We start from the raw sequence: 12,147 nt of genomic DNA, 5'->3' as shown, positions 1-12,147 counted from the left end.
GGTGTTCGTTGCAGCAGCTTTTACAGTTTTGAAGGTCTGACTCCTTTCTGCCCAGGATCACAGAGAGAATGGGGCAGCGCAGTGTGATGATATTGATGATCACTGTGATGCAGGGGACGCATGCAGTTCTTCTGTACAGTGAAGGAAATGGGGCCAAAAAGCCACCCCATGCACACCCCCGAAATTGGCATGTGTGCACATGTGGTGCACACACATGGCCCAGGAGCATGTGTGTCGCCACATGGCACTTTGTAAAATGCACTTTTGTGCATTTTTCAAAGTTTTTGCAAATTACCATCAACTTGCAGTTGATGGTCATTAGCATTTCCTAAATGCAAAGTCGCATTTAGGAAAGGCATCCCAAATAGGGCATCGCAATTTGCGATTCCTAAATGCATTCACAATTTAGGTAATCACAAATTTTGCGATTACCTATTTTGCGAATTTGCATTTGAGTTAATGCATCCCAAATGCCAAAATACTGGTCGCAAAGTGGCCGATTATGCGAATCAGCCCATTTGCGACCTGTATTTTGGTTGATGCATGTGCCCCCTAGTCCCTGCACTTTGACTCACTGTCAGCTATGGACATCTCTTGGGGAGCCCTGTCATGTATATGTTGAAAAGAGTGGGGCTGATGGATGATTGCTGTGGGACTCTGCATATCAGTTTCTTGGTCTCTGATGTAAAGAGAGTCAGCCTGACCCTTTGGGTTCTTCTCGTGAGGAAGGAACAGACCCAATTCAGAGAGGATCCTTGTATTTATTTTATTTATTTATTTTTAAAGTTTTGTATAGCGTGAACAAGATCCCGAAGGATATCAGAGCGCTTTACAGTCAGGATGTAAGGAAGGACATAAAAGCAATGTTTACATCAATTAAGAATGCAAAAACAGGAAAAATCGCATAATTACAAGGCAAATTAGACAGGGAGAGTAGTACAGTAGACAGGTATGTGTTCTAATCTCATGGATCCTTCTGATGAGGGTGTTTTAAGACACAGTGTCGAAGGCCATGGATAGGTCAAGCAGGATGAGGACCACCGTTTCTCCCCTGTTCAGGATGTTTTGAATGTTGTCTGTGGTCGTGATGAATGCTGTTTCGGTGCTGTGGTTCTTTCTAGTTGGAATGTGCCAGCGCAACATAGATCACAGCATTATCATTGCAACTGCAAAATGCTCCTGTTGCAAAGCAAATATTAATTAATATTTTTTTAAAAACAACAGATTCAATCTCCTTGATTCGTGGATTAAGTAGACCCGCGTTCAAGGATAATTGGAAATGCCTTGTATAATTTAAGGACCTTTAATTCTCAATATAAAGTGATTCAAACATCCTTGGTGCTTAATTTATTGAATCATCAATTTTCAAAGCCCCTTGATAAGGCACATTTTCCTTGGAAACGTTACTATAGACTGATGGACCGTTTCCCACCAAAATGCACATTTTCCTTGGAAACGTTACTATACACTGATGAATCGTTTCCTGCCAAAACAGTTTATTTATTGAATTTTCCACTGTAAAAGACAAACTCTTGGGGAAAAAACATTTCTAAAAAATAGACTGGTACAGTTCCATGGCCGATTTACTTTACAAGCATATCTTTTTTCTTAAAACTGAACTCAGGTTCTTTCAGTTTACCTTTCTTTTGGACTTCAGTTGGTGAATGACGTACTTCAGTGGTGTATTTAACTGTATTTCTGTGATGCATGCTTACATTCTCAAGTTTTCCATGTATTTAATTGTGTCTTGCCAGTTGTACGATCCACTTATTGCATGTTTTGTGTTTGCAGTGAAAATGGATTTCAGGAAGGATTAGGTACCCTAGGTCTAATTTCTGGGCTTTTTACTTCAACTTGGTCGATTGGGTAGGTACAAAATCTTTATGCAGTTTTTGCTGTAGTAGTAGTTATTTGCATGATTTGTGTTAGTTATATTAATCTACCACAGAACTCTCTTCACACTTAGGCAGCTCGAGTATTCTTTAGCCATGGTCAGCACTCAAATTTCGAAAATAAAATTGGTAATACAGTTTTTTCTTGCCATTAATGTAACACAATATTTATAAATTTCAGCTTCCTAGAGGTTTTTATGGCAGAGTTTTGATGATACATTTGTACAATCTTAACCCTTGTGAGTGATTTGTATTGGTTTGTGTTTTTGCACATTGTTACCTGCATTAACAGTGTGAGTTATTCAGTTAGAGATACAAATGTACGTGTATAGACTGATGTAATCTGAATGGAGTTGAAACAAATTCCTATGACACAAAGAAGTGTATTTTTCTGATAATTATTACCCTTGCCACATTTCTGTGTAAATCAGCCTCTTCTCCAGGATGGAAGTCATCTCTGTCACTCATTCAGTGCTTGCACAGATCCTCCTCCTCCAGGCTTTTCAGAGCATAGTCAAGCTAAAATCTGCTAAATTACTGCCCACTGGCATAATTGTTGTCCTGTTCCTGATTAAATTCTGCAGTCAGTGATAACTCGTAACATGTATTCTTTCTTTCCACTGGTTAACTGAGACCTGTTCTTTCACATAACACTAAGGGCCTGATTACGATGCCGGTCAGACCAGCTTCCATGGTCCTGTTGGAGGCAGTCCGACTGCCACTGTCTCGTCGGAAGCGGTAGGCCCGAACACTGGATTATAATGGTAAACAGACATAATATCGAATCCAAAATATCGTTTGGACAAAATATCGAGTAAAAAATATAGACTAGCCAAAATATCGACCAGACATATTATAGACTACAAAAATATCGAGTAATATCGATATTAATAGCCAAAATATCGAATCAAAAATATAGACTAGACATAATATCGACTAGATAGAATATAGACAAAAAAAATCGAAAATAAGGTAGTTTTTAATATTTTTTAATAATTGTGTAATATAAATCTGTAGCGGGTTGTGGGTTTATAGGGGAATAGGGTGGGAAGTAATTTAATAATAATTAATTAATTATGTAAATTAATAATAATTATTAATTAATTATTAATTGGTAATTAATTAAAATATAATTGGTAATGAATTATAAATATTTAATTGATAAATAATTAATATTTAGTAAATTATTTTCTGTAGTGGGTTGTGAGTTTATAGGGGGATAGGGTGGGAAGTAATTTAATAATAATTAATTAATAATGTAAATTAATTAAAATTGTTAATTGTTAATTAATTAATAGTCATTTTAACCACTACACTATCCAGCGCTTTCCCTACTGTTGCACCCACGGGAGTGGGAATAGTAATTTTAACCCCTACGCTATCCAACGCTTTCCCTACTGTTGCACCCACTGGAGTGGGAATAGTAATTTTTACCCCTACGCAATCCAACGCTTTCCCTACTGTTGCACCCACTGGAGTGGGAATAGTAATTTTAACCCTTACGCTATCCAATGTTTTCCCTACTGTTGCACTCTTTGGAGTGGGAATAGTAATTTTTACCCCTATGCTATCCAGAGCTTTCCCTACTGTTACACTCTTTGGAGTGGGAATAGTAATTTTTACCTCTACGCTATCCAGCGCTTTCCCTACTGTTGCACCCACTAGAGTGGGAATAGTAATTTTTACCCCTACGCTATCCAACGCTTTCCCTACTGTTGCACCCACTGGAGTGGGAATAGTATTTTAACCCCTACGCTATCCAACGCTTTCCCTACTGTTACACCCACTGGAGTGGGAATAGTAATTTTTACCCCTACGCTATCCAACGCTTTCCCTACTGTTGCACCCACTGGAGTGGGAATAGTAATTTTAATCCCTCCGCTATCCAATGTTTTCCCTACTGTTGCACTCTTTGGAGTGGGAATAGTAATTTTTAACTCTACGCTATCCAGCGCTTTCCCTACTGTTACACTCACTGGAGTGGGAATAGTAATTTTTACCCCTAAGCTATCCAACGCTTTCCCTACTGTTGCACCCACTGGAGTGGGAATAGTAATTTTTACCCCTACGCTATCCAACGCTTTCCCTACTCTTGCACCCACTGGAGTGGGAATAGTAATTTTTACCCCTACGCTATCCAACGCTTTCCCTACTGTTGCACCCACTGGAGTGGGAATAGTCCTTTTAACCCCTACGCTATCCATCGCTTTCCCTACTGTTGCACCCACAGGAGTGGGAATAGTCATTTTTACCTCTACGCTATCCAGCGCTTTCCCTACTATTGCACCCACTGGAGTGGGAATAGTAATTTTTACCCCTACGCTATCCAACGTTTTCCCTACAGTTGCACCCACTGGAGTGGGAACAGTAGTTTTTTACCCCTACGCTATCCTGCGTTTTTCTACTGTTGAATTCACTATAGTTGTTACAATAAATGTTAACCATTTTGCTATGCTACGGTAAAAATATTATATATGTTTAGTTAATAATATGTATTTATATATATATATATATATTTATTATTTATGTTATATATTTTTGTAATTTACATTAATTATTTATTAATATTACATTTATTTAATTATTTTAACTAAGTTTATATTAAATATATTTATTATTATATTAATTTTAACTTAATTTAAAGACATATAAAAAAACGATATTTTGACAGTCTATATTATTTACAGTCAATATTTTAGAGTCGATATTTTTGTACTTACCTGTATGAAGATAGAAACTCGATATTTTGTCCCTCGATATTTTGTCATCGATATTTTTGTAACTCGATATTAATGGGCTCGATATTATGTCAGTGATCCGATTATAATGCATGCATCCTGTACTCAGACTGACCGCTAAAAGACCACAGACTTCCACAGCCTTTGTCCGACCGCCAAGATGGCGGTTGAAGAAAAACATCATCCATAGGGCAGCCGACCGTCGTCTGGATTACGACATGAGTTTCCGAATACCGACTGTATCAGTCTGGCCGTCTGCCTCGAGTTATCGTAAACAATTGATTTGGGGTGCATGCTCACTCAAATCAGCTTCTCCACAACAGTCTCCAGCGAGGATCACTTTCACCAGGTCTACCCTACACTGCAGCAGCTGAACCCCGAAGACTACAACATTGTGGGCACTGGAATGCAGGTAAGTCCATAGGTGGCATGTATCCCCATTGCACGGATTGTGCACACATCACCCCACTCCAGAAATAGGTGCATGGTGCACAAGGCATATCCCCACATATGTCATGAATTTGTCTGTACATGTCACATGTTTTCTGTGATTTTGCATCCACCTACAGCGACATACTCAGGGGTATCTCCACAGCTGTAGATGAGACCGCCTCTGTAACAGCGGTTGCATCGTAATATGGCGGGGGAATTTTTCCAGCCTCAGCAGTTGGAATCGGATCGCTGCCATGGCAGTCGGTCGGACGGTCGGTATCGTAATCAGGCCCTTATTGTTGATTTAACATATTCTGTTGCAGCATGTCTGGATGACATTAGCATAGAGGGTGTTAAATAATTATGAATGAAATTGGATAGTGCTTAAGTGGAAAGCCAATATGACGTTTAACTTTCATGTGCTCTTATTTGCTGAAGAAATGATAAATTTACTCACACCACGATGAATATGCAGAAACATTGATTTAATCATTAAGAACAATGTATAAAAAACTGTTGATTTTGGGGATAAACCAGGAGATTTTCCTGTAGACATAGATGCTCAAATGGATGTTGTCCAGTTTTCTATCGATTTTGCAGCCCTTTGGGACTTAACAATCATTTCTGATTTTCACATACTCCTTATAACTCTGTTTTAGAGATCCTTTATGGCACTGAATCTGTACCACTTATTTTTGAATTTTGTAATTTTCATTGTTCTAGAACTCACTGATTGAGTGGTCCAATCGAAGTTAAAATTGAATTAATTTAAATTCTTTGTATTTTCTCCTGATTTGAGGCTTTAGGGAGTGCCTTAATGTGGAGGCACATTGCCTCATGAAATTGAGGTTTAAAACCATCCCCAATACAGTAAATGTTGGAACAGTACATGATGTAAAACTTCAGAGTGTCTTGAATTTGGGGTACAGTGATTTTGCTCTCACATATCCTGGTTGCAAAGGATGGTTACCTGTTAAAGAGCACCTGCTTTTCTGCTTCTAAAATCCCTTTGTGCCAAGCCTGTTTGCGAGTCTGATCCTGAACAATTTCGATTGTAAGTATGAATAGGGTGGACTAATTCTTATGCTTGTGACAGTGATGTTTCTAATGTGCAATAGAGATTGTGACGTTTACGTTAAAAATTGATGTGTCTGCTGTATGTGAAGTGTTTGGATAGTTAATGCTGATTCTGGGTTCAGCTGATGGTTTGACTACTTTTGTTTTGATGTATTTTTTAATGTGTGAATTATATTGTGGAGGCTTTTGTATTATTATTGGTAGGACTTGTTTATTGGATTTGTCAAAACCCAAGATCTTGAGATACTGTGGTTTTATATGTCTACATAAGCTACTGTGTATTGTGAGGCACTGCATGCACACAAATATTGTTTTCTGAATTAACAAGTTTTCTTTCCTAGGATTGTGTGTCTAATCTGGATTGGTGTCTTTATTTCTAAGTAGCACTGGAGTAAGTTCATTTTTCAGGGTGGATTGTAACTGGATGGGGGTCTACCTAGTGCAACTTGTGGTTTAAACAGTGGCAAAAGAGTGCTGTTCTTGTTTCTGTTATTTGCAAGATTTGTCTTACTTTAAATCACTGATTTTCTTCTTATTTAGGTTAAGCAAACAGTTTTTTATTTTTTTTATTTAGAGGAAGTTCAATGAGAAAGGCTTTGTAATTGTGTTCCTCATTCATGGAGTGTGGTGCTTTAATAGGTTAGTCAGCCAGAGAGTAGCACTGAAATTGGCGAGACATAACCACAAAGACATGCTGGCAATATGTGATTGCTGACAGAGATGATAGGTTGATCATTGACAGAGCTGCACTGGAATTGATTGTGGTCTGCTTCCCTGGTCTGTCTGTTATTTTAGTAGTTTTCAGCAAAATAAAGGGTACTGTATTGTAAAAAAAGTTAAGTTTCTTTTGTACATTCTACAACCGAAGGGTTGCGGGTCATAAATTACCCACAGAGGGAATGGCTGGTGACGAAATGATGATGGACTTTGGAAGTTATAAATGTACCTTGATTTCTGAATGGAATGAATATACTGCTTCTTACAAGAACTTGCACTTTCCTTTTGAGGTTATATTTAATATTCGAAAGCTAGATTTTCTAGGACAACTCATGACTGAGAAAATGCTCTAACAAGTCTTTTACAGTTTGAGGTGCACAATAGGATCGCATGCAACCGAAATAGAGAGAAAAAAATGACAAAGCTGGTGAAGGTCTCATTTAGACAATGTCTTGAAAACAAGTTGAGTCAACAGGAATAGTGCGGGAGGGGACACTTGATGGAGGGAGTGGGAGTTTTTCCAGCAATAGTTAAAGAAACAACAAACAAAATGAAATCTTATGAGGGAAATGAAGAAGAACATAATCAAGAATCATAACTTTTTAAATAACCTTTTGAATTCGAGACCTCCTCTGTATACTGATGGGATGTGGAGACAGGGACCTAGTCCTGTTGTGGTGCTGGATACAGGTGCAGCAAGAAATAGTATGGGTGTACTAGTACAGTTAACAACTACGTGTGTGGTTGTGAGTACCATAGCAGGTGCCCCGCCTGAAATCACAATGACAGCCATGACAAGTACTCATAGGGATACTGCAATTGTTTCTCTTGCCCCCACAGTTAAATTGCCAGTCACTACTGCTGTCATTTAAAAACCATCCAAAAGGGAGGGTTGTCAATGTTGGACTTTTAAAATTTAAATTTGGAGAAATGTTACAGAGAACTGTTCACCTGAGCAGGCTTTTGACTTACGTTGAGGAAATTAGATATCTGATTAAAGAAGCTGCAAGGTTTGCAAATGTAGCACGAGATAAACTTGATGATTTGGCTGATAAGTGTGGGGTTGACCTTAGTAAATGAAGAATGTGAAGAGAAATTACAAAATGGATTTTACCAATTGAAAATTAAAAGAATTGGGATTGATAGCATTAGGAGCACACATTAAGGATTTAATTGTAGAAACAAGATAATGAAGTGACTTAAAGTAATGCAGGGAAAGGTGGAATAAAGAGATGACAAGGAAAAATAAAGTTATACGAAAGAAGATGAAGAGTATCAGAAACATGGGTGGTTTTTAGAATTCCCATTCAGAGAATTACATGGAGAGAATTATGCACCTTGGTCAAGAGCTGATCAATATGCTTTTATGGCAAATTTTCCAAAACTAAGGGAGGAACCTGAACAATGGTACAAGAAGGTTAATAGGTTGACTACTATTTATAAAATTCTTTGGACTAATTAAAATGTGTTACATGGAATTGGAGTCCCTAGTCATTAGTGGCTGAAGTGTAAGACTGCTGCTGCCTGGTCGATTGAGGGACCAGCAAGAGTTGCACCTGCTGATGAGGTAGCTAACAAATACAAACTGGTGATTGAGCATTTGAGAAAGATGGTTCCCAAGAAAGATTTTGAGAATTTCACAAGAGCCGAAAGAATCCATGCATGCTTACTATGAGACACATGCAGATTTACAAGAAGCATATCGGAGTCGATGACAGAGAGAGAGATAGATAGTGCCAGTTTTTTTATTTCTGCGTTTGTCATGAAATACAGCAAAGTGAGATGTGTTGGCAGACAATGGTATAGATGAAATTGTGAATCTTGCCAAATACAGTAGTGATCAGTTTGATGTTAAACCTAAAACATCACAGCAAGGTTGGTGGTTGCCCAGACAAAGCAATTTGAAAGGATTACAGGAAATCTGTTGATGGTTCTTATTTGGGTTCTGTACATTCAGACAATGTTAGAATGAATAGGATGTCTTCAATGCAGGGTGCCAGAATGGGAACTGAAATGATGCAGATGCAACGTCATGAACGAGGATTTGTGAAGAGTCTGGAATTAATGCAAATAAAGATTTGTTGAAGAACACTGCTTGTCACTTTTGCGGTTATATTGGGCATTGGAAACGAGAATGTCTACAGAATTCCAACTGAATACAGAATCATTTTGTTCCTCAGATGCAGAGAAATGCCTACACCCCCAGTGTTTCAGCAAAACATAAAAAAAATGTGGTATAGCGAAGGGTACTAAAAGAATCCATTGATTGTAGATAATGATTTTCCTCAGTTTTCTTGTGGAAAAGATTCCTAATGGTGGTGCCTGGGAGGAGATAAAGCTTGCTTGCTTGCTTGGAACAATCACCAAACTGACCCATACATTGATGCTGAAGTCAATGGCAACTCCTTTTCTTTTTTTATTGATACGGGAGCTACCCGCTCTACAGTTCATTCTGTGAAGGTTCCAAACCTATGATCAACAAGAGGGGGGACTGTGGGGCTTTTTATCGAGGTCCATGCGTAAGTGCCCTGTCAGATCCTACTAGCTAATGGTATGCTGTTCCTCATAGAGTGGTACCTAGTCAATAAAAGTCAGAGGACCAACCGCTATCATTGGTAATGATAGTTAAGGTGGAACCTGATATAGGAGAGGGATTAGGAGGGGATCCCGCTCTTTTGGAACTAGGGTTCTCACACACCCAGCAAGCTATGTGTCATGCTTCATCATCTGGATCTGCTCCTCGTTTGGTCGGCGCTGCAATACCCAACGGGCACCCGTAAAGGGGCTCTTTATCGGATATCTTTTGTCCCTTGCCGTATGATGAAGTGGGGGGTGCTTCCCGTGATGTGTAGATACAGTGAAGTGAATGAGTGAGTTCAAATAGGTAGGATAATCCACATAACACTTTTATTCTGGCTGGTTATCCACCTCAGTAAAAGCAAAACATAAAAAATGGAGCTTCCCTGACGTCAAGGTTCAGTTAAAGCTATGCTCATCTCTTAAGGTCAACATGTTTCTAGCCTAGTGGTTATATCAATCTGTGGCAACTCTTCAGGACCTAATCTGTGAACAGTGAATCTATCTACACTCAGTTGTGGGGCTATTAGCTACTAGTGCGGGGATTCTGCTCATACACAGAACTGTGCACAGAGACCCAGGACCTCGGTGAATTGTGGTGTACCAAAAAACTCACCTCATTACCTAGAACCCCTAACCTACTATCATCAGTGTCTCATTAGCTCTCTGTCCTATAGCAAAGTTACCAATGATTAGACAACCCATAACATGCGACTTTGGGTCTCTCAGGAATGGTGGGACTCAAGAACACTCTTTGTTTTATTCTCATACCAGTCCACAACGTGAGTAAATAGAGACACAGAAAAGTTTAAAATGTTTATTTTAACGACGTGCTCTAAGATGCAGTATTTTTGCTAACATAAGCAGGTATATGATTAAAAATAATATAATCAGCATTGCTACAATTCCATAAAACACAAAGGGCGAAATCATGTTATAGTGATAGTGGAAACAGGACCTATTGTGCATGGTGTACCACCATCCCCTGCTGGGAACTGGGTTTTATAATGATAGAGGGTCTCTTATGCTTGAATGGGGAACCCCATACCTCCAAGATCAGCAGAAGTGAATCACATCAGAATCAGCAAAAGCTCTCTCTCTCTGAAAAATGATTTTCTCCAAGTGCCCTAATCATGCATGCAGTGCAATATTAAAGGCACTAGAATTTCAGTTAGCTGCAGCTGTGTTCGTGTTATGTCTAGAGCGGGGGTCGATCAACCTGAATAACAGAATACATTGTTATGGAGACCTTGAAGGCTTCTGCACACAGTGTACAGACAGAGGTCGCGATGTAAGTCTAGGGATGTTAAAACAAGCCGTCTAACTTACAACAACAGTTACAAGTAGTGTTGTGTGCAACAGCTGCAAAGTGGCAAAATGATGTTTAACTTCTAATAAGCTTAAGCTAACATAGCAATGTGTGCAGGCAAGGCCCTAGTCATACTATACTACCTACCACATGTAAGCATTGCAATACAAGTCTTCAGTAGTGTGGTTCAGTAACCTATATAGAGGGATATACAAAATACTTCTGTAAACACCCATGTTGTGGTCACACAGTATTCCTTATTGGCTCTCAAACAACAACTCCTTTTACTCTCCTTTCCCCAACATTGTGAGAAAAAGTGCAACAAGTATCTAGGCACATTAAAAACATTTTACAAAGTGTATGTGATATAGGGCATGGCTATCATGCCCTGGTGCAAGCATTAAAATATATAGGTGGACACTATACAGCTATAATGAGAAGACTGTCCTCCCCCTAGGAGGGGCAGTGGTATATTTGTTGTTATTAAAACAATGGTGAGCGCACAAATCTGTAGCTATAAGTGTGACATGCCACATCAATAGTGATAATAATACAGAAATGGAGCTTGTCATAGTATAGCTCACCTCCCAATGTTGGGAATATCACCTCAATCGTTGTGCAGCGATTTTATTGGCCACCTAGAAGCATGGTGTCCTGTAAAACAAAAGGGTTAGGAAGGTAGAGAGAGGTCACAAGTTTATAAGAGAGAAGTGCTTGACCTGTATCTCCTTTTCATTGCCTGCCCAAGTGTAGTGACAACTCAACTCAAACCGGACCCCAACGCCGGCCAAACTGAACAATTAGGGCGGACATCGAAGCCAGTGGTGAACGGTAAAGTTCCCAACCTCCGGAGACCCTGTACTAGATCTGTGGCTGAGCCGCACAGCTCCCAGTCCGCCCGTCAGTGCACAATCCGGGGGGAGACTGGAAGCTGGTCCTATAGTGGCGATTCCACTTGCTGTTCCACAAGTGTCCAGGATACATTATAGAGCGGTCACAGATACTTGTCCCAAATATTGATCTTACTACCCTCCTCAACGGCACCGGATCAGAGCATGTTAGCTCCTGTGAGAGCTGAGGTACTGTTCCGGGTCACATGCACAGGGGGGGGTGTTTTACCTACGTCACGCCGGATTTTACCCTGTGGACTGCTAGGCTGTATGCCTGGCTGATGTTGTGGCCATCTTATATTGTAGTCAGTCTCTTTGTTAACCCTAGGGAACAAATGGGCCATTGGGTTCTATGGTCAATCAATGAAATTTTGATCAATGTACATTCTTATTTATGACTTCTAGCTAAATGTATAATTATACACACATTGAGTGACAGTGTTTAATAAAATAACATCTGTACTACAGTGATGAATGGGAGTTCTAACTCAGCGGTAGAACCCGGGGGGGGGTAC

At 39.5% G+C, this 12,147-nt stretch overlaps 1 protein-coding gene across 1 annotated transcript in view; it reads left to right on the top strand.

Moving 5' to 3' along the window:
• The window catches only part of LOC147668727 (MFS-type transporter SLC18B1-like), a 1,155,733-nt gene that overhangs the window by 720,276 nt on the left and 423,310 nt on the right, over window positions 1–12,147 (top strand). Inside the window, exon 11 of the mRNA XM_086948472.1 lies at window positions 1,792–1,866. Within this exon, the coding sequence (XP_086804598.1) occupies window positions 1,792–1,866 (75 nt within the window). The remainder of the gene's footprint in view (window positions 1–1,791; window positions 1,867–12,147) is intronic.

This window comes from Lissotriton vulgaris, unplaced genomic scaffold, assembly GCF_964263255.1.
Source record: "Lissotriton vulgaris unplaced genomic scaffold, aLisVul1.2 SCAFFOLD_386, whole genome shotgun sequence".
Classification (NCBI taxonomy): domain Eukaryota; kingdom Metazoa; phylum Chordata; class Amphibia; order Caudata; family Salamandridae; genus Lissotriton; species Lissotriton vulgaris.
Note: the sequence above shows the minus strand (reverse complement) of the source record. Positions and strands in the feature narration are given on the sequence as shown.